The 23,086-nt window shown below is 39.9% G+C and overlaps 2 protein-coding genes across 4 annotated transcripts in view; both read left to right on the top strand.

Moving 5' to 3' along the window:
* pacsin3 (protein kinase C and casein kinase substrate in neurons 3) overlaps positions 1–4,847 on the top strand; it is a 58,710-nt gene extending 53,863 nt beyond the window's left edge. For all 3 annotated transcript variants that reach the window (XM_035957325.2, XM_023290416.3, XM_023290415.3), the window contains one exon: positions 2,238–4,847. In XM_035957325.2, coding sequence (XP_035813218.2) covers positions 2,238–2,252 — 15 coding nt within the window. In that variant the 3' untranslated portion in view covers positions 2,253–4,847. The remainder of the gene's footprint in view (positions 1–2,237) is intronic.
* A 2,572-nt stretch (positions 4,848–7,419) lies between these two features.
* Positions 7,420–22,560, top strand: LOC111581978 (Golgi apparatus protein 1-like). The gene is made up of 16 exons (XM_023290414.3): positions 7,420–7,731; positions 11,061–11,198; positions 12,005–12,091; positions 12,202–12,264; positions 13,715–13,822; positions 14,531–14,619; positions 14,744–14,861; positions 15,715–15,807; positions 15,898–16,035; positions 16,666–16,789; positions 17,024–17,166; positions 18,534–18,635; positions 20,495–20,602; positions 21,135–21,255; positions 21,401–21,507; positions 22,038–22,560. The coding sequence occupies exons 1-16, from the start codon at positions 7,453–7,455 to the stop codon at positions 22,191–22,193; spliced, it is 1,974 nt and encodes a 657-aa protein (XP_023146182.1). The 5' UTR covers positions 7,420–7,452; the 3' UTR covers positions 22,194–22,560.
* The last annotated feature ends 526 nt before the right edge of the window (positions 22,561–23,086 follow it).

Raw genomic sequence — 23,086 nt, 5'->3', positions numbered from 1 at the left:
TTCTAGTGTCAAGGTTTTACCGTTGAAGTTCTAGTGTTGAGGTTTTAGAGTCAGGGTTTTAGCGTCTGAGTTTTAGTGTCAAGGTTTTAGCGGCAAGATTTTGGCAGTGAGGTTCTAGCGTCAAGGTTTTAGAATGGAGGATCTAGCATCAAGGTTTTAGCGTATGGTTTTAGCATCAATGTTTTACCGTCAAGGTTCTAGCATCGAGGTTCTAGCATTGAAGATTTAGCTTCAAGGTTTTAGCATCATGTTTCTAGCATCAAGGTTCTAATGTCAAGGTTTTAGCGTCGAGGTTTTACCATTTAGGTTTTAGCATTGCGGTTTTGGCTTAGAGGTTTTAGCATCAAGGTTTCAGCACTGAGATTTCAGCATTGAAGTTTCAGCGTGGGTTCTAGCATCGAGGTTTTAGAGTCGAGGTTTTAGTGTCGAGGTTTTAGCATTGAGGTTTTAGCGTCGAGGTTCTAGTGTCAAGGTTTTACCGTTGAAGTTCTAGTGTTGAGGTTTTCGAGTCAGGGTTTTAGCATCTGGGTTTTAGTGTCAAGGTTTTAACGGCGAGATTTTGCTGTCGAAGTTCTAGTGGCAAGGTTTTAGCATGGAGGTTCTAGCATCAAGGTTTTAGCGTTGGGTTTTAGCATCAATGTTTTACCGTCAAGGTTCTAGCATCGAGGTTCTAGCATTGAAGATTTAGCTTCAAGGTTTTAGCATCATGTTTCTAGCATCAAGGTTCTCATGTCAAGGTTTTAGCGTCGAGGTTTTACCATTTAGGTTTTAGCATTGCGGTTTTGGCTTAGAGGTTTTAGCATAAAGGTTTCAGCATTGATGTGTCAGCGTGGGTTCTAGCATTGAGGTTTTAGTGTTGAGGTTTTAGCGTCGAGGTTTTACCATTTAGGTTCTAGCGTCAAGGTTCGAGCATCACGGTTTTAGTGTCGAGGTTCTAGCATGGAGGTTTCAGCATCGAAGTTTCAGCATTGAACTTTCAGCGTGGGTTCTAGCGTCGAGGTTTTAGCGTCGAGGTTTTAGTGTTGAGGTTTTAGCGTCAGGACTCTGCAGGTGGTCATGCTTCATGTGGTTCAGAACAACAGAGTTAATGGAACCTGATGGAACCACTGCAGGTCAGAGCTCAGTTTAGAAAAGCTTAGTCCGGCTCAGCTCGTCTTAGTCTTAACCAGTCTAGCTCCCTGATCAGCTGAGGCAGGCGCCTTCACCTGGTACACTTTAACTTTTCCACCTTTAACTGAACAGGACCGATGGCTTAATGTCTCAGGCTGGTCGCTCCTGATGCAAACGCAGCGATACATTTTCATTTTAAAACACATAAATTCTTCTAAATTTACAGCTAAACTCACTTCTCCAGAGATTCAGGTCCTGAAAATCAAGCTTTTTAGTTTAAAATTGAAAATACTGATAATAACTGAGAGAAAACCCAGTCAGAAGTTTTCTGTCTGATTTTTATTTGTCTTTGCTTTTACTCACTGATATGTCCCGTGACCCTTTTCTTGAAGAAAACTAATCTCAACATGTAGTTTCCTTTGTTTTTTTGTTTCTAGATAGTAAGGAGGTGCAAAAGCATTAAATTTAAAAGGTTACATTTTTTTCATACTTCAATTCTCCCATAATCAGATATTATTTAATCTACTTGTCCAGTATGACATGATGAGAAATAACTGAAAATTTCAGGCTTTTCCCTTTAATAGTTCTTAAATGTTGTCATTCAAGCATAGACTAAAATTTCAACGTGCAAAAAAATGTGCTAAAAGTGAGTCAACGGGCAAACTGAAAAATACATATCTCAGAAAATATTTGATAAATCAGCCTAAAATTTCACAAATGCTATTTTTTAATATCCATATTATATCGTAAAAATGTTTCAAGCAAATCAGAGATGGTGGAGAAGAAGATGATTTGAGATTGAATTGCAAAAATGCTTGACTGGAGGAAGATTGTTTTCATTTGAAAACACTTTAAAATGTACTGGTTTGGATGCAGCCAGCAGGTTCTTCGTTTTCAGGACTTTAGGCTTAAATATAATCTGCAGCCTTAAAGGTCTTCAGTAAAATCTTAAGATAAATCGTAAAGGAAATTAGTCTGCTTTAATTGGCGTAACGTGCAAAAAGGAAGATTATAATCTGCCTCAGTTTTGTCTATGTTTAGCTGGAGAAAATTCGGACATGTTTATACAGTTTAAATTTAATTTAAAATGTGTGAAACTGGCCTGACTCCGGTTCTCTTCCATCTAGGCGAGGAGCTGCTGAAGCTGGGTGAGGAGGATGAGCAGGGCTGGTGTAAAGGTCAGCTGAACGGAGGTCAGGTCGGCCTTTATCCCGCCAACTACGTCCAGGTCGTCGCCTCCTGATGCCCCGCCCCCTCTGCTCAGCCAGCCAATGGTAACACTTCACTCAAGATACCAGAACCAATCAAAAGCTGTTAGTGCTGACAGGTAGACATGCCCTCGGACAGTTTTTGGTTACTGACTGAAAAGCTCGTCGCTGAGTTTTTTAAAAAGATTTTCTGTTGTTTGAGCTTTTTTGAAAACCAGCCGGAGCTGAACTTCCCTTCTTGTGAAACTGTATTAGAGAAACACGGACGTATTTTCTGTCACGCCATCCGTCGATTTCTGACGGCACGTTTAATTGAACTCTGGATAATTAGTTTTCTGCTCACTGCCATCATTTTCTGTTCCAAGAGCCGGAAAATCCACATTTAATCATCAAGAGGACAAAGCCTGGGTGGAGCTGAGGTGGAATGAGCGACTGGTCACACTGTGGTCGAAACATGTCAATCAATCAATCTGACAAACACCCCCATTTTTTTTATTTTTTAAAATTGTCCTTAACATGACAATTTTGGCAATGACTCAGTTGGGTGAGAAGATTAATACCACTCTCGTGTAGAATGAACACCAGCTGCTAGTTAGTTTAGTTTAGCATGAAGACACTAAACAAGGGGAAACAGCGTACAAGCTAGCTCAAAACATCTGTTTGTTTGATTTGTACAAAATCTGAAATCCAACAATGACAATTTGTGGTTCTACAGAAGTTTTAGAGTTGCTAGTGGATGGATTTTGTAGTTTCTTCCATAGTTTTGGATGCTCATGCTAAGGTAAGCTAACCAGCTGCTGGCAGTAGTAGTGTATCAATCTTAACATTGAACTTTTTGCGAGGAACCCAATAAGTACATTCCCCAAAACGTTTAACATATATTTTTTAGAAATATTCCCATTATTAAATACCACCTTTGTAGTCAGACTTTTTAAGCGGCAAAATCTTGATTTAAAGAGAAGTCTTGACTTTTTCAAGGTGGTCTTTGAGTTTTCTTGGACCCATCATTTAGTCTTCTCTACTCAGCTGTGGTGGCTGCGGTTTGGATTGAAGATATGAAGAAAAACCCAATTAAAGATTGTCAGTGCCTTTAGTCGATGAGGCCAGCGATGTACAGCGCCACCCTGCTGGCCGACTGAGGAATTACAGACCAGAAATGTGAATTTGGGGTCGACCACAGCTGATTACAATCTATATTGTTAGTAATCAAGGTGACTGATAACCGATATTTAGAATCAGTGTAAATGTGCAGTAAAAATTAAGGTTTTGTACTTTTCAACATTTATCCGTCGGTGTTGAGGCTATTATTTGGGACGTATACCCAATTAGGTGGGACATTCCTGAAGACAGACAGTGAAGCGACTGCATTACAGCCACAGTAACTTCTTTTTAATTTATTTTTATCCCAAATCAGTCTTAAAAACATAACTCTGATAATTGGAAACAGGCTGAATAGGATAATCGGTCGACCCCTAATGAGCAGCACCAACCTCTTGTCTTGTCTGAAATGTGTAGCGCCGTCCTGCTGTCTTTTTGAAGAATTACAGCTGATAAATGTGGCGCTTCCCTGGTGGCTAACTGAAGAACTGCATCCCAAAAATCTGCACTGCCACCCTGCTGTCTAAGGAATTACACCCATTAAATATGGCGCCACACTGCTGTCTGATGGAGGAACTACGGACTAGAAATGTTCAGCAGCTCCCCCTGCTGTCTGACTGAGGAATTACAGCCCATATATGTTTGACAGCGCCAGCTTGCTGTCCAATGGAGGAATCCCAGTCAATTGCTGATAAAGTTCAGTCTAGAACCACCAGATCTTCTGTTAGGTGGATAATTTTTATCACGCAGTCGATGCTTGATTGGTTTCCACGTCTCCTCCCTTTCGTTTAGCTCAACAACTGCGTGCTTTGCGTTGTTTCTGTAGATTTTTAGATTTGACACTGATTCACCTTCTTTCTATTTTGGATTTTTTTATGTTATAGCTGTTTGTTTATATTAAGTCAACTGATTCTGAATATGAACACTGTAAACTATTGGTACCCGTTTCTTTGAATTTTTTTAAGATTAGCATTTTTACAGTGTCATCTTATTTACTTTCTAATTTATTTTCCTAATTTAGCAATCATTTTTAATTTGAACTAGACTGAGTAAAGCAGGGATGTAAAACTGACTGTTCTGTTAGCTTCGGGATATTCAGCCTCTGGAAGGTGGTTTGTTGCTAGTTTGTCTCGCTGTGCTGGATCCTGACGCACATCTCAGTCACCTAAAATAAGTCTCAATCTTTAGTCTAAAGATGTCAGGTTTTGGGTTTTTCATGTTTAAGTTTGTGGTTTGTTTTTGAGGGAGCCTCCTCTACCCTGCTGATCGGAGCATCGCTACAGCTAACCCATGTAGACGTTCAAATCATGAAGAGAGATATTAGAAAAATGAATGCTAACTGCACCGCTCCTTTGATTCTCTGTTTTTCTTTCCAACTTTGTAACACGTACAGTTCATAAAGTGGAGAGCAACAATAAAGAGCTTTCTGCAGCTGGAAGTTTCACAGACTTTCTTTGTTCCTTGTGTTGGTGTCATTGATTGATTGTTGTTATTTTATAGTTAGTGCATTCAGATCACTGTTGTTGTGTGGTACTGCAGAGAAGCACATTTCTGTTCACAATAATTTAGAAAACAAGAAAAAGTGCAAAAGAAACTGAGTTATTGGATAAACTAAAGGAACACATTAAGTTCTCTGAAGAGCTGAAACATGGATGAAAACATCAGACCTGAACGATGGAAGACTAACGTTTGTTGAATTAATTATGGATGCTTCACATCATGATGCTGCCACCACTATGCTTCACATCATGATGCTGCCACCACCATGCTTCACATCATGATGCTGCCACCACCATGCTTCACATCATGATGCTGCCACCACTGTGCTTCACATCATGATGCTGCCACCACTGTGCTTCACATCATGATGCTGCCTCCACCGTGCTTCACATCATGATGCTGCCACCACCGTGCTTCACGTCATGATGCTGCAACCACCGTGCTTCACGTCATGATGCTGCTGCCACCATGCTTCAGATCATGATGCTGCCACCACCGTGCTTCACATCATGATGCTGCCACCACCGTGCTTCACATCATGATGCTGCCACCACCGTGCTTCACATCATGATGCTGCCACCACCGTGCTTCACATCATGATGCTGCCACCACCGTGCTTCACATCATGATGCTGCCACCACCGTGCTTCACGTCATGATGCTGCCACCACCGTGCTTCACGTCATGATGCTGCCACCACCGTGCTTCACGTCATGATGCTGCCGCCACCATGCTTCACATAATGATGCTGCCGCCACCATGCTTCACATCATGATGCTGCCGCCACCGTGCTTCACATCATGATGCTGCCACCACCATGCTTCACATAATGATGCTGCTGCCATCATGCTTCACGTCATGATGCTGCCACCACTGTGCTTCACATCATGATGCTGCCACCACCGTGCTTCACATCATGATGCTGCCACCATGCTTCACACCAAGATGCTGCCACCACTGTGCTTTACATCACTTTGTATCTGTTCCCTGTCTCTCTGTAGTCATTTTACATTTCATCTCAGATATCTAGCATCTCAGACTTTGTTTTACAATTGAACTAACTAATTTTGCATGATTTTGTAGTTTGTTGTTTCTCTTTGTAGTTATTTTACGTGTCCTTTTAGTCATTTTAAGTGTTTGTTTGTTTTGCATCCATTTTTAGATGTTTTGTGGGTTTTTTGTGGTCTTTGTATTTTTTCGCATCAGTTTATAGCTGTTTCAAGCCTCTAATTGTTTTTTCACATTCTTTCAGATGTTTTGCATCTCTGTGTTTCCCTTTATGGATTTCACGCGTTTCTTTGTAGCTTTCTTGTCTCTGTTGTGGTTGTTTTATATCTTCTTGCACTTATTTTGCATCTCTGTGGTTGTTTAGCGTTTCATTTTAGTGATTTTGCATCACTGTGTGGGTGTTTTGCATCTCTTTGTAGTACTTCTATTTCACCTTTTAGTTACTTTGCATCTTTTTGGTTGTTTTGGATCATTTTTAGATGTTTTGTGCTTCTTTATCCCAATTTTGTCTTCTTTTGTAATAGTTTTGCATATCTTTGTTGATGTTTTATATCTCCTTTTAGGTATTTTGAATGTAAGTAACAGATGAATCCTTGCAGCTCTACTTCACAAACCTTCACTTTTATTTAATGCAGGGGTTGTGACACTAATGAGTGAAATACAAATCACACTGTGACTCATTGAAGGGGAGATAGTAGCTGTTTGTCCTTATAAGAAATTAGCTTAGCATAAAGGCTGCAGGTACACTCACTAGTACTCTGTATCTCCATGTGTTCATCACCTATTATTATTATTATTATTATTATTATTATTATTATTATTATTATTATTATTATTATTATTATTATTATCATTATCATTATCATTATTATTATTATTATTATTGACCCTGTGTGAAATTGCACTTAAACTGAAATGTTTACTGGCTTGTATGTGCCAGTTTCAGATTTCAGATTTTTACTCTTGTCTGAAGTTTTTCATGCATCAACAGCCCCACCTGCTGGTAACAGAATGAAATGTGTTTTCACGGTAATGAGTAAATTTGAAACGAGTATAATTCTCAACTGCTGCTTGATCACTATCGTTCAAAATAAGGTCAGTGTCTGATAGAAGAGTTCTAAAACTATGTTTGAAATAATTTTTACAGCACAGATCTGAAAATCTGCCTTTTGATAAAGAATTTCCAATGAAACACTGCAGAGCTCGAGCAACAAATTAAAGTTTCCATCGCACAGTTTACAGTAAATGAGTGTCCAGACGACCTGTCAATCAAACACGACTTTAATGCTTTATATAAAATTCAGCATTGAATTATTTTAAGATTGGTCATTTGATCTCTAGGTTTGACCATGAAAACTAAAGAAAAAAATATCCTGAGCTGTAGAAAAGCGGTCTTTCCTGGTTGTTGCTGTGTAGAGTTCTGGATCTACGGAGCTTATTTCGGAGCCAGAACCTGCTGGAGGTGGAGTTGTTGAGGGTTTTTGACACTTCCGGGTTGGCGGGGCATCTAGTACAGTTTGACCGTTTAGATGGCGGCGTACAGTCGCTCTCCGCTGCTGCTCCTCTTCTCCTCCGTGTTTCTCTGCGGCTTCGGCTCGGTCCTCGGCCTGGAGCCTGTCGGCGGCCCTCCAGAGCCCCCCATCCTGACCGTCTGGACCCCCGATCCCCCGGCGAGTGACGCACCTTCCCTCGCCGCCGACGGCTGGAAGCTGTGGGAGGCCTGCCGGGAGGACCTGACCCGCCTCTGTCCCGAGCTCACCTGGACCAACGACCTGGCCGTGCTGGAGTGTCTGCAGGACCGCAGAGAGGTGAGAGGCTGGCAGGGTTGAGGGTCCTGGGAGATGAGGGGGTCTGCTGGAGGTGTTAGGTTCCGATCTGATGCGGAAGTGAGTCCAAATGTAGAAGAAACCGCAGTTCGCCGCTGATTTAATCTCTGCCACACTTCTGACTACTGACATAAATATTAAATGACAGAAGAGGACCAAGTTCTGCTCCAAACACAGATGGAAGGTTTATCTGCTGCTCTGCTGAAGCTTTTAAAAGCATAATTCCCTCCAAAAATGAGCTTATAAAGGGTCATTCCGTGTCAACCATCCCAGAGTCTCTTGAAACTTTATAGGAACGATCTTTCACATCTGAAATCAGCCTTTTTAAAATTTATTTAACTGAATTTCATACATTTTCATAATTTTTCACCCAATGGAAATTTTCAATAAATCATTTGAAAACTGAAGGAGATGCTACTTTCAGATGTCCTCATCTCTGGAAGTAGACGTCCTATAGAGTCTTCAGATTATTAGCAGATGTTCAGAAGTTTCTTGTGTATGGAGAGAATGCAGCAAACCTCAGCTTTGTGCTTAAGACCTCTCAGATTCAGGACTTGTTCAGAAATTGCAAATAAAGTGGACAAATTTGAAAAATATATCTCTAATACATAGGATGTATTTGATCGATGTCATTGTGAGAATATTATCTGAATGACATCACCAGTGTTTAGAAAGCTGTCATGCTTTTTTTAAACACTATTTTTATGGAATATTTTAACATTATATAGGCAAACATTCAAACAATATGGTGTCAAAAGACAAAACAGACAGACAAGTAAACTAAAATAGATACATTTGGAATAATAAATAAATACAAATTTAAAAAAAAATAAAATTTAAAAAAAATACTACATCAGACACAAAACGCTCAGCATTCAGCAGTTCATCCCACAACACCTTGTTGTTCAAGATATTTTAACAGCTGTCTCCATACATTTTCAAACTCCTCCGTTCTACCTCTGATCATGTGAGTGAGTTTCTCAAATACAGTACAATATTCCATCTCCTTCACCCATACGCTTATCGGAGGAAGATAAAGCTATTGTCCTCCTGGCCTGCAGGAGTCCAAAATCAATCAGAGTCGATTGTTTTGAATTAACTTTAAAGTTTTCTGGATATATACCTAAAGTACACAGTTTGGCTTGAAGAGGTACTTCAGTTGAACTATTTGTGAAATTGTTTGAACGACTGTTTGCCAAAACCTTTGTATTTTTGGACATTCCCAAACACAGTGAATCAGAGTTCCTTTTTCTTCTGAGCAGTTAATGCCGGTATCTGGAACGTCAGGGGAGCAACGGTTCAATTTCACTGGTGTGATATAGGTTTTCATTAACGACTGATGTTGTAATAACTTCATTCTGGTATTAATAGTTTGTTTCTGGGCTCTTATACATGCTGCCTCCCATTCAGAGTTTGATATGTTCTCTTGTATATCTGATTGCCACGCTTCCAGTCCATCAGTGGTGGACTCTTTATCGTGACACTTCAAGGCCTCATAAAACAAAGAAACCTGTTTCTGTCCTTTTAAATTTGAAATAATGACATTTTCAATATGTGATAGTGGTAGTTCAGTCATTACATTTTTATGTTTTGATGATATAAAGTGTTTCAGCTGTAAATATTTGAAGAAATGTTTTTTAGGAATGTCATACACCTGGCATAGTTGTTCAAATGTAAGGAGGCTGCCCTTAATATAAAGATCTTCTATTTTCTGCACACCTTTATTTTTCCAGATATTAAAGCCACCATCTGCCCTTCCTGCACTGAACTGCATATTACCCCATATCGGGGCAAAGCAAGAAATAGATGGAGTGTCTCCAGTATGCTTACGCACTTTATACCAAATATCCATGGAGTTTTTCAGGGAAGGATTCTTGGTCATTCTTTTCAGGTTCTTTGGGTCGGCCGATTGTAAATACATTAACTGTCATATGTTAGTGGAAATGGTGAGTTATGGTCAGTCACAGCTGACACAGGAAAAAAAAACATGTCAATTTCTAAATGGCCAGATGGACGTCTTGAATCAGGAGCAGGTTGATGAACTTTGGGATAGTAAGAGATCAAAGTATCATCTACTGGTGGGCAAACTTTCAGTATCCTTCCAACTTCATGCTGTAATATTTTATTTATTTAACCAAATACTTTAACTCACTGATTGAAGACAAAGCAACTTGAGGCCTTAAAGATTAAGAGAGATTTGAAAATCACACAAAGGTGTTCATTAACTAATGTACGCAATAAACTCAGAAGAGATTAAAAAAAAGAGGCAAGTTAATTTGTTACTACATAGGATTTTTTCCATATGACTCATGACTTGACTTTCAGTGTTTACTGCCGACCTTTGTGAGTTGTTCTGGGTGCAGCACAGAACACAAACCCAACAAATGTCCTCAGGGTCATTTTGCTTTATTCGTTGTTTTGTTTCTCATTTTTGTCGTTTTTTTATTTCTTTTGTCTTTCTAGTGTTGCTTGTCTATTTTTTTTCTTATTGTTGTGTTTCTCACTTTTGTCTTTTTTTGTCTTGTTTGTATCATTCTTGTAATTTGTGTCATTTTTGTCATTTGTACATTTTTGTGTCCCTTTATAACTTTTTTTGTCTAAATTTTTGTAGGGTTAGGAGTTAGGTTTTTTTTATTTTGTGTCGTTTGTCTCATTTTTGGTCAATTTGTTCCTCACTTTTGTCGTTTTGTGTCTCATTTTTGTAGTATTTTGTGTTGTTTTTGGTGTTTTGTCTCTCTTTTGTTGCTTTGATCATAAAGTAAAATACTGTATCGTTCAGATCCAGATACCTGAGACTAAATGTTTTGCTCCTTTGTAGAAACACTGATCTGGAAGTTGTAATGTGTAAATGATAAACTGAGGCATAATGTTGTTGAAATCTAATTTATTTTTCATAAGAAATTTCAGGTTGTTCAGAATGTTTTGTAAAAAGATAATTCCTTAAATGTGAAAATTTTTGCACTAAAACAACGGAAACATTTGGAGTTGTGGTTATTTACATGTTATTATGCTGTGATTTTACTGGTGCGGTCCACTTTAGATGAAACTGGAACTAAACTGAGTTTGACACCCCTGATCTAAATTGTCTGTAGGTGTGAATGTGAGTGTGATCGTTCCTCTCTGTGTGTAGCCCTGTGATAGACTGATGACCTGTCCAGGGCGTCCTCTTCCTTCACCCCAAGTCAGCTGGGATAGACTCCATCCCCTCTGTGACCCTAATGAGGATTAAATGATGTATAGATAATGGATGGATGGTTGAGATGAAACTGCAGTAAAGAAATGTCTGAGTTTTTTTATGTTTGTGTTTGCAGTTATCTGGGGACTGTAAGGTGGAGGTTCAGAGGATTCTCCACCAGAGGGCGCTGGACGTGAAGTTGAACCCGGAGCTGCAGAAAGAATGCATGACCGACCTCGGAAAGTGGTGCCCGGAGGACACCGAACCTGGACAGGTGAGGCTTCTGCTGATGATATCTGTTGGTTTAGTTAACCCTCTGAATCCCAAAACCCAGCGACAGGTTTGAAACACATGTTATCTTTTGAAAAAGTAATAAAATTACAGCATTTATGGGTGTCAGAAACTGTAAAAACAGAAATAATGTCATCAAAATCACTTATTCTACATGTCTCATATAAAAATTAACAAAAAATAAACTAAAAAACTAAAAAAATTCTACACTTCTTACTGCCAACAGTAAGCTATCAGTAACTCAGCTGCAACCCACAGTCATGTGGCAAAAAATTTGAAACCATTCAGCTGAACTGCAGGCTGTGTTTACAGAGTAGAGTGGAAACATATTTGCAAGATTGAGAGGAAAATTTAACATTTTTGATTAATAAAATAAATACAGCATGGCTCAAAAATGGTAAACAGAGGAGCAACTTGCTAGACGATACATTCAGCTTGGTGAAACATTTAGTTGTAAGAGTAGCATGAAAAACTCCTCCTGTGTAGAGGCTGTAAAAGTGTAAATAGTAAAATATCTGTAGCTTGTGGAGCCCCCATTTTTTTCCAGTATTAGTAACAGCTGTGAGCACTTAGAAGATATTGTGCGTGTTGATTAGAGATGCTCTAGGTTTTAATGAAAATAGAGGAAGGGTTGAAATATGCTTTTAGATAACCAGACTAGCAGTAAAAGTTTGAATTTGACCTATGTGAAGTATACAAGTTGTTTCATAGAAAAGAAACAATCAGAACAGTTCAGAAACAACTTATAGAACCTTCATGTTGTGTCTTTGCTGCTGTGTTTGATTCCAGGAGTTGGAGTGTCTGCAGGATCATCTGGAGGATCTGGTGTCGGCCTGCAGGGACGTGGTGGGAAACCTGACAGAGCTGGAGTCAGAGGTCACCAAAACTAAACAGAAACCAGAAGGGAGACTGTATATCTCATTGTTAATACTCATCAGGAGAAGCTAAGGTGTTAAAATGATTCTTGTTTCCGTCTCGTTGTTTAGGACATCCAGATTGACGCTCTGCTCATCAGAGCCTGTGAACCCGTCATCCAGGCCCACTGCCATGTGAGCAAACACACTTTTATATAATGTTCAGAGGCTGAACAAACACTTCAACACTTTATTTACCTTCAGGGGCAAAACAGTAAATCCTGAATCCACACAGACTCACAGCTGCAATGCTTTAGTGCTTATTTTCTTTTATGTAACTTTGCTTCACCACAAAGCTAAAACATAGTAGCTACACATTTGAACAACATATAACCTGAATCTGATATTTTTGACATTGTACCTTGCCAGATAACCATTAACATGCTATTTAAATGTCTTATTTTTTACAAAATAAACAATTAAATCACACCATTTTGAATAAAACCCACAGTGACTGTGCTCTGGCTAATATTGGCTAGCTGGTGGGAAAGCCTTAGTTAAAGCTAATTTACAAATTTTATAATTTTTTGTGTTTAAAATAAATTTTAATGCTCAGTGTGACCAGTGTCAGTAGCTGAGTTTTATATCACAGAAATATTGTAGCAGCAAGTTCTTATCATAGGAGAAAATGATAGTGATAAATTAGCACAGCTTAAAGCTAACTAACATAAAACTGCTGTGAGTACAGTCTGGCTAATTTTGGCTAGCTGGTCTGAAAGCCTTGATTAAACAAATTTTCTCCATTTCTAAGTATTTTTTGCGTTTAAAATAAATTTTAATGGTCCAACATGTCAGTAAAATAGTTTTATATCAAGTAGATAACGCAGCAGCTAAACCTCATCATAAAACTAAAAACAAATTGGTAAATTAGTGCTTCTGAAAGCTAACTAGCATAATGCAGTGAGTACACTCTGGCTAGTTATAGCTAGCTGGTGGGAAAGACTTGGTAATGTTAAGTTACTCTTTTTCTCGATATCTTGTGTATTATAAAATCATTTTCAATGCTTCAGCGAGTCAGCAAGTAAGTTTTATATCACGTAAATAAACAGCAGTTGAACGTCTTCATAAGAGGATAGAAAGAGAAAAATTAGCTTAAGTTAGCAGATTATTGTTTGCACTAATTGCAGCCTGTGCCTGTAGTGAAGTGTGTGTTATTTTATTTCTTTAAACTATCTGTAAATAATAAATTTTCATTTATTTAAAAAAAAAAAACTCAGAAAATGCAGGTTATTTTTAAAATTTGATTAATTCGATAATTTTAGGCTGAATCTCACCTTATATGTGTCTTAAATGATGCATAAAATTTTCCATTTGCTGGAACCACACAGCCATAACAGTGTGTTAGGAATGTTTTCTGACATAAAATGTAAAAACAGGGTGATTATTATTCAGTGCTCCCAAGTCCAATTTAATTTTTGTCTCCAAATACTGATTTTGTGGGTGTGCAGTATAGACTGTATAACAAAGATTTATTATACAGTCTATGGAGTGCAGTAAAACAGTGCTGATTTCGGTTGTTGCTTGTATTTTAATTTCCTGGAGAGCATGTAAATATTGAATAATTATTATGTTTGTGTGTGTGCAGGATGTAGCCGATAACCAGGACGGTGATCTGATGGAGTGTTTGGTTCAGAATAAACACCAGAAGGAGATGAACGACAAGTGTGCAGTCGGTGTTACGAATTTCCAGCTGGTCAGTTATCAAGAAAACATCTGATTCTGTTTCTCTCTTTGCCTTCTTATTAGTAGATTTTCCTCTAAGGTTGGTTTTTATACTTTAAAAAGTTAATGTTACCTATTTTGAGAGATACCAAATCCAAATATCATTTCATGAGTTAGGAAATATTCCTGCAGTTTTTAAATGTATTTAATTTAATTTTATCAGTAGATTGGCATATCTATATTTTGGATTTTAACTTTAAGAAACGGCAATAGTTAGGAGTTACAGTTTGACATTGACACAGAAAACTACAGCAGTGATACCAGTAATAGCAGTACAAAATAAAGAGTGATATAATAGTATAACTGAATAATCAAAACTTGTCATACTAATAATAATAAACAAAAAATAAATTGATAATTAATAGAAGTATAAATGCAATGAGTGGGACAATTTATTAGCATAAATTAATCCAAGTTTAACATGTATGAAGAATTAAATGTACTTCGTAGATCACACATTATTTATTCTGAAGGTGTACATAAGTGAATTCTTGTTATGTATATTTTTAACAGCTGTGTTGAGCAACCAGCGGAAAAAAAACGCTATTCATATGGAGTTAATTTTAGTCTGCAGGACGTACTGTGGACGGTGATGAATTAGATTCTACATTTAATACTTGCAGAAAGGAGCTGATGAATCATTAAAATGTTCATTTCTGTCTCCATCCTCACCTTTCAGATTCAAATGAAGGATTTCCGGTTCTCCTACAAGTTCAAGATGGCCTGCAAGGAGGACGTTCTGCGTTTGTGTCCAAACATCAAGAAAAAGTGAGTTTGAATTCCATGAAAAGATCCAGAAAATCATATTCTTAATGTGAACTTGTTCTCCGATTAATGTGTCCAGTTGATTTAAACCGACTAACTTCACTCTCGTGTGTCTGTTTCCCTGCAGGGTCGACGTCGTCATCTGTCTCAGCACCACGGTGAGGAACGATACGCTGCAGGACGCCCGAGAGCAGCGAGTTTCTCTCAAGTGTCGCAAACAGCTGCGAGTGGAAGAGCTGGAGATGGTAACAAACACTAACACGCACAAACACACGCACAAATACACACACAAATACACACAAACACACACAAACAGTTGTGGTGTCACTTCACTGAACTCCCACTCAGGGCGTTTTCACACTTTGTCTTGATGCTTGAGTTGGTGCTCAGGTTAAGTTAATTTAACTTCAGGATGAACCAGCTGTGTGTGACACGTATCCATGACGACGGTCTGTTCAACCTGTCACATGATGCCAGTCCTGATAATAACACATGAATCAATAAAAACCAGCCCTGCTTGGATCTGAAGTCACTCTCTTTGTCCATGAATCTGTTTAGAAACTGCAGAAGATTCACAGATTCAATACGACTAACAATTTCAGTTAATGTCATTATATCTGATGTACACTGAGAATAAAAGTAGAGAAATATGCTTAAAAAATGACTTCATTAGGAAACTCCATGTTCTGTACATCTATGCTACCTGCTAATAGCTAATTCAATGTACTTTAAAGTCTGCTTCAGCTGTATTCTGCATTTAATGTAGTACCAGTTAGCAAACACGAACATGCTAACATGCTAACACGCTAAACTAAGATGTTTAATACTGTAAACATTATACCTGCTAAATGTCAGCAACGTTACCATGCTGATGTTGGCAAAGATCATTTACTATTCATGAGGTTGTGACAAGAAACCTCCATGAAACAAGAAGCACCAGTTTATTCTGACTACATCACAAGACATAAAATGTCTCAAATGATTTCTCTGGTGAATCTTGTAGCCTCTATAACAGCATGACACTTTGCTGCTACAGTTTTGTTAATAGGAAAAACAATACAATTCCTTTTAAAAAAATTTTGTCTTCTCTCATCCCAGTCGGAGGATATTCGACTGGTACCGGAGTTTTATGATTCCTGTAAGTTTGACATCAGTCGTCTGTGTCCCAACGTGGCCTTTGGAAACGCTCAGGTGAGGATTATGTGATATTATGTAAAAATATTACATTAAGTAGCATCAGAAATTTAAGACTAATCCTTCTTTTCCTCCCTCCTTCCTCAGGTGATCGAGTGTCTGAAGGAGCAGAAGAAGCAGCTCAGTCAACGTTGCCACCAGAGGATCTTCAGGCTGCAGGAGGTGGAGATGAGCGACCCAGAGCTCGACTACCAGCTGATGAGAGTCTGCAAGCAGATGATCAAGGTGACCAAGAGACGATAATCTGGACTTCACTGGATCGAAAAGTGCTGAATATTATCCGTATTTATCGCCCAAAGTAAAAGTATTGATTATTTTGGATGGATGGATGGATGGATGGATGATAGAAGATGGATGGATGGATGGATAGATGGATGGATGGATGGATGATAGAAGATGGATGGATGGATGGATGGATGGATGGATGGATGGATGGATGGATGGATGATAGAGGATGGATAGATTCGTAATACAGATTCATCAATGTGTAAGCAACATTTTCCTGCTGATTATAAGTAATTTAGATACAGAAAATAAATCTTGGAGGGTGTGAGACGATGAATAGGGGAGAAAAGAAAGAAGAAAAAGCAATTTTGTTGTGGAATAATAGATTATGTTGCATCTTTTAAAGTTTAACCAACTGAGACGAATTGGCTGGAAATCAGTAGTTGCAGCTTTTGAAATAAGGGATCAAAAACCAAAGTTGTTATGAAACACTGGTTTGTATTTCATATTTTATCACAAGTTTTTGTGTAAAATCTAAATCTGTAAAGTGACTTCTCAGATGTCAGCAGCTATTATAAACCGAGACGATACTTGAAGTGATTTGATTGTTTATTCAATATTGTCCTGCAGCGGTTCTGTATTGAGACAAGTTCCAGGTACCTCTTTGAGTGTCTGAAGCAGAACAAGAACAGCGAGCTGATGGATTGGAAGTGTAAACAGATGGTCATCAAGAGACAAATCACACAGAACACAGGTACACAAACACTAAGACGAAGAAACAAATACAGCAAGCAGCAAAATAGTTTTACAGCAGGAAGATGAATATGACTTGAAAAGACATTAGACCTATTGAACAATGCATGTTTCAAATAAAAATAAGAAAAATGTCACTCAAACTGTTATTTTTCCTAAATAGTTCCCTCATGGCTCAGACAAGCACATACACCAGATGTCTGACTTCATCCTCCTCTTCCTCTTCCTCCTCCAGACTACAGATTGAACCCGGTGCTGAGGAGAGTTTGTCGAGCCGACATCCCAAAGTTCTGTCAGTCCGTCCTTAACAAGGCGACCGTGGACAGCGAGCTGGAGGGTCAAGTCATCGCCTGCCTCAAGCTGCAATATCCCGACCAGGTTAGACCACAACAACATACAGCAGGCTTCAAATTACACAAAACTATCCAGTACAGTTGTGTTGGTTTAAAATAATACATGTACGTACACCGATCAGTCACAACATTATGACCTCTGATGGGTGAAGTTACTAACATCGATCATATTGGTACTCTGTGATGTTCTGCTGGAAAACCTTGGATTTTGGAATCTGTGTTGATGAGACTTAGACACCTAAATAAACATTGTCCCAGAACAAACACACTCCTTCATTTAAATGGAAATCCCAAATGTCACTGGTCTACCCCCGCAGGAAAATGCACCCCACCACATCATGAAAACATCAATCAGGAACATCTTGGGGAACATGACAATCTCCCAAGATGTTGATTTGATCTCCAAACTTCCAAGACCCCATTGTGATCAAACATCAACAGGATGCAGCAGAACAAGTTTGATTCCCAGAGAACCCACTGCACAACCCAGAGTACCCAAAGACCCATTGCTAACGTCCTGGTTCCAGACCCCATAGGACACCATGAGAAGTCCTCTGGTCAAGGACCAATGGTTAACAGAGACCAACACAAAATGAGGCAGGTGGTCACCACCCAGTAGGCCCGCCACTTGCAGGGCTGGAAATCGGGGTTCAGTGCTATGTCCACCGGGCAGTAGGCAGGAGCAGATGTGTAGATGCACCATCCCCTGGTGGTGTAGACTAGTTCTGGGGATGTGGAACGTCGCCTCACCGGCGGGGAAGGAACCTGATCTCGTGCGGGAGGTGGAGCGGTACCAGATAGATGTAGTTGGGCTAACCTCCATGCACGTCAAGGGTTCCACAACCAAGCGGCTGAAATGAGCTTCCTCCGTAGGGGGGCGGGCTCAGCCTTAGAGATAGGGTGAGAAGCTCGGACATCCGGAGGGAGCTCGGAGTAGAGAAGCTGCTCTTTCGCGTCGAAAGGAGCCAGTTGAGGTGGTTTGGACATCTGATTTGGATGCCTCTGGGGAGACTTCCTTTGGAGGTTTTATGAACATGTCTTTCCTGGGAGGAGTCCCAGAGGTAGACCCAGAACACGCCGGAGGGATTATATACCTCATCTGGCCTGGGAACACCTCGGGATCCCCCAGGAAGAGCTGGAAAGCATCGCTTGGGGGAGGGAGGGCTTGCTTTGCCTGCTGCCTCCGCCACCTGGCCCCGGATAAGCAGAAGAAAGTGGATGGATGGATGGATGGATGGATGGATGGATGGATGGATGGATGGATGGATGGATGGTCATAATGTTATGCCTGATTGGTGGATGTCTTTTAATGCTGTGGGTAGGGAAATATGTAACACCCTGTTTATTATTGTTGTGTTAAATAGTGTGTTTTCTGGCTGGGCTTTGGTTCAGAGGTTGTCTCCAGACTGTGAGGACCAGATCAGAGAGATTCTGCAGGAGTCGGCGCTCGACTACAGACTGGACCCTCAGCTGCAGATACACTGCTCAGATGAGGTACAAACATTTCAGATCATCTCTCATTAAACCTTTAATGCCTGAATTTATTTACAGTTACATTTTTAAAAAATTGTGTGTTTTTGCTTTCCAACTGATGCTAAAATAAGTGGAGATTGTTAATTTATCTATTACACATTAAACAGATTTATAATAATTAGGTCCCACTACGACCGGTCCTACGAGAAACCAGTGCTTGCAAAAGGTTCCAAGGTACGTATTGAATATGCACAAGCCAGCATTGGGGGAATGGATACACCATCTCACTGCAGTCTGAATGAAAGTGGTATGTTGTGAAATTGCGACAGTAGGTCGAGTATGTGTATAGAGGCCAACATCAAAACCGCTGACATTGATTGTCTCATGACAATGGCTCCTGTTAGTCGAAGGAATATGTTCGGTAGAAACTGAACAGTTAGCTTGAGAATCTGAAAGAGTTTGATAAGGGTCAGTTTGAGAGAACCAGATGAAAACGTCAGAGCTTCTCCTAAACAGCAGGTCTTGTGCGATGTTCCTGGGTTGCATTGGTCAGTACCTACCAAAGATGTCCACGAGAGGACAACCACTGATGCAGTTACAGAGTTCCAGACACACAAGCTTCACACTGCTGCATGTGTGGAGTGAAGGCTGGTATGTGTGGTCGGATTGTCCCAGAACAAACTGCTACTGTAGAAAAGCTTTACAACACACAAAGCAGCACAGCTTAGTGTGTAATAGGATGCAGAGCTGCAGATCGGATGGAGTGGCCACAACTAAGCTCCTCAAGAGCAGAATCCGAACTGGATCCTGGAGTAACGTGACCTGTTCTAATGAACCATGTTTTCTGTCGCATCATGTGGACAGTTGGGTCTGTTTGCATCATTTCCTGGAGAAGAAATGGCAGCAGAATGGGAAGAAGTCGAGCTGGAGGAGGCAGCGTCAGTAATATTCTTCTTGGAAACTTTGGTCCTGCATTCATGTAGCAGTTTCCTAAACGCTGCTGCAGACCTTCATGATGAAACATGTGAAAGAGTTCAAGGTGTTGACTTGGCATCCAATTTCAAATTCTAAATGTAAGAAAAGACTCCAAGACCATATGTGAAGCTACACTATGCTACACTATGTATTCAGTCACTTTCAAAAGTACCAATGAATGCAGGACGGTATAGTGAAATACTGGAGGACAACCTGATGCAGTCTCTAAGAGAACTGCAACTTGGTAGAAGATTTAGCCAAAGCTACAAAGAGAATGTGTAAAGATAACAAGGTGAATGTTGTCAAGTCAGAGCCCAGAACTCAGTCCAACTGAAAATTTGTGGCTGGACTTGACTCGGGCTCTGGGGTTAATTAAATCAGCATCTGAGGGACGTGCTGGAAAAACCACAGGACAGGACCTACACCATAGCACGCAGATGGTTCTAATGTTGATTCTTCAAACTTAAAGATAAAAACCAGGCAGGCTGTCATAGCAGAGGACAAAACCTCATCCACTCCCCAGCTTTATTCTTTAGGAAACCCATCAGTTGTGACTCACTACTATTCAGTCTGTAAAAATGTTCAAAGCTGCCAAATCTCACCCACCTCACAGACTCGAAAATATTGTATCCATGTACAGTTCAAACAGCCTGTTTCTAGGATTAACCAGAAAAACAACATGGTAAAGATGCTACAGAACAGTTCTGCCATCACTCAGAATGTGGTTTTATTACATCTGTTGGCAGCAGCAGCAGTTAAATCAACAGTGTGCTCATGTCCTGTAGTATAGACGCCTTCATGACTGCACAGCTGACACAACAAATGCTGTTCTTAGATCTGTGACTCTGTCTGCATCAAATATCCTCAGTTTTTATTTCCCTTGCTGTCGTTATTTTCTCCTGTAGATCTCCAGATTGTGTGATGAGGAGGCGGCGGCTCAGGAGCAGACCGGTCAGGTGTTGGAGTGTCTGAAAAACAACCTGCTGGAAATCAAACGAGAGGGCTGTATAATGGTGCGTTTGTGTCACTGTGTCCTCATTGTTGGGGTATTTTAAATGTCAAAATGTTACTGAATAGGATTTTATCTTCATGTACTGAAAATGTTTTTGCAGTATGTGGATGAAAAAAAAGTTTAGTCGATGCTTAAACTGAGTGATGTTCTTGTAAATAATCCAGATTAGACCACAAAAAATGCTACTGTTGACCAATAAGAAAGACAAAAGTTCCCAGTTTTAAACCTATATGTACACACTACATTGCCAGAAGTAATCGGACGTCTGCTTTTATACGCACATGAACTTTAATGTCATCTCATTCTGTCCAAAATGTCTCGGTATGCTGAAGCATTAAGAGTTATTTTCGCTGTAGTCATCAGTTGAAGCCTAACTGCCTTCTGTAATGTTTACAAGAAAAAGCCAAAATATTGTGAGATGAAAACAGCAGCTGCAGAAAGTAAAGGTGAAATGAAAGTACAGTAAAATAAAGAAGGTTTCGCTGAACGTGGTGTGATATGAAACTCCACTGTTTGTTTGTTGTTGTTTGCAGGAAGTCGTGAACATGCTGAAGCAGAGTAAGGCGGACATCTTTGTGGACCCGGTCCTCTCCACATCCTGCGCTCTGGACATCAAACACCACTGTAACGACATCCCACCTTTCGGAGGACGACGTGAGTGTTTTAATATCTTTAACTCCAGTGAACTCACTAACCTCTAACTGTTCACCTGCACACTTAGTTTTTTCACAGTTTGGAGAGTTTAAAAGCCTTTCAGTGATGTTCTTCAGTGTCTTTGTTGGTCCTTCTCGCTCTACAGAGATGTCGTGTCTGATGGAGGCGTTACAGGAAGGGAGCGTTAGCCTGCAGCCTGAGTGTCAGAAAAGACTTCAAGATCGAATTGACATGTGGAGCTACGCTGCGACGGTAAACACCAAAAGATGTTTTCACCTCCAGTACTGTGCTACTTGTTTTACAGCAAGACAGTGAGGTGAATTAACCAGCCAAAACTTCAGAGAAATGGTTTAAAAACAACAAGGTGACCGTCCTGGAGGCTGAGTCAGAGTCCAGACCTCAATCCAATTAAGAGTTGGTGGTTGGACTTAAAAAGAGCTGTTTACTCACAATCCCATGTAGCAATGTGTAGCGCCGCCCTGCTGTCTGATTGAGAAGTTACATCCTATATGTGCTGTAATAGAATCCACACAACCCCGTAACCATCCTTTTGAGCTGCTGCCCTCTGACAGACGAGGTGCTACAGTATTCTATCAGTCACCATTTTTAACTGTGCTGTAACTATGATAATCTGTTCTTTTAGTTACTGATTATAGGTGTTATTTTACTGATGTATGATGACTGAGTGCGTGTATGTTGATGCTGACAAACACAATGTGGAGCAGTGCTGTAAGTTGTGTTGTATATTTTAATACAATGACAGTAAAACTATCTATCTCCAGCGTACAGGTGTGGAGCCGCTCTGCTGTCCGACGGACCAGTTCTGGACACATGAGGATAGGATCCCGTCTGAAACCACCAGATCTACTATTAGGTGGATCATTTTTATCGCGCAGTCGACCCTTGATTGGTTTCCACGTCTCCTCCCTTACATTTAGCTCAACAACTGTGTGTTTCGGTTGTTTATATAGATTTTTAGATTCAACACTGATTCAGATATGAACACTAAACTGTTGGGAGCATCTCAGTCACCTAAAATAAGTCTCAATCTTTAGTCTAAAGATGTCAGGTTTTGGGTTTTTCATGTTTAAGTTTGTGGTTTGTTTTTGAGGGAGCCTCCTCTACCCTGCTGATCGGAGCATCGCTACAGCTAACCCATGTAGACGTTCAAATCATGAAGAGAGATATTAGAAAAATGAATGCTAACTGCACCGCTCCTTTGATTCTTTGTTTTTCTTTCCAACTTTGTAACACGTACAGTTCATAAAGTGGAAAGCAGCAATAAAGAGCTTTCTGCAGCTGGAAGTTTCACAGACTTTCTTTGTTCCTTGTGTTGGTGTCGATTGATTGTTGTTATTTTATAGTAAGTACATTCAGATCACTGTTGTTGTGTGGTACTGCAGAGAAGCACATTTCTGTTCACAATAATTTAGAAAACAAGAAAAGTGCAAAAGAAACTGAGTTATTGGATAAACTGAAGGAACACATTAAGTTCTCTGAAGAGCTGAAACATGGATGAAAACATCAGACCTGAACGATGGAAGACTAACGTTTGTTGAATTAATTATGGATGCTTCACATCATGATGCTGCCACCACCAATGTTCCCTCTAATTTTTCCTGGGTCTGAGCAAACACACAAACTCCATGAGCGTCCCTTGGACCACTGTGAGCAACATCAGACGTGTGCACTGTGGTCACACCAGCATCACATCCATTCAAGTTACATGGTTCATTAAAAGAATCAAATTACAGCATTTACATTTCTGTTAAAACACTTTGTCAACAGGAGCCAGTTGAAGGCTGCAGTGATTTTAGTGACACTACGATGT

This window comes from Amphiprion ocellaris, chromosome 1 (assembly GCF_022539595.1).
Source record: "Amphiprion ocellaris isolate individual 3 ecotype Okinawa chromosome 1, ASM2253959v1, whole genome shotgun sequence".
NCBI classification, from domain to species: domain Eukaryota; kingdom Metazoa; phylum Chordata; class Actinopteri; family Pomacentridae; genus Amphiprion; species Amphiprion ocellaris.
Note: the sequence above shows the minus strand (reverse complement) of the source record. Positions and strands in the feature narration are given on the sequence as shown.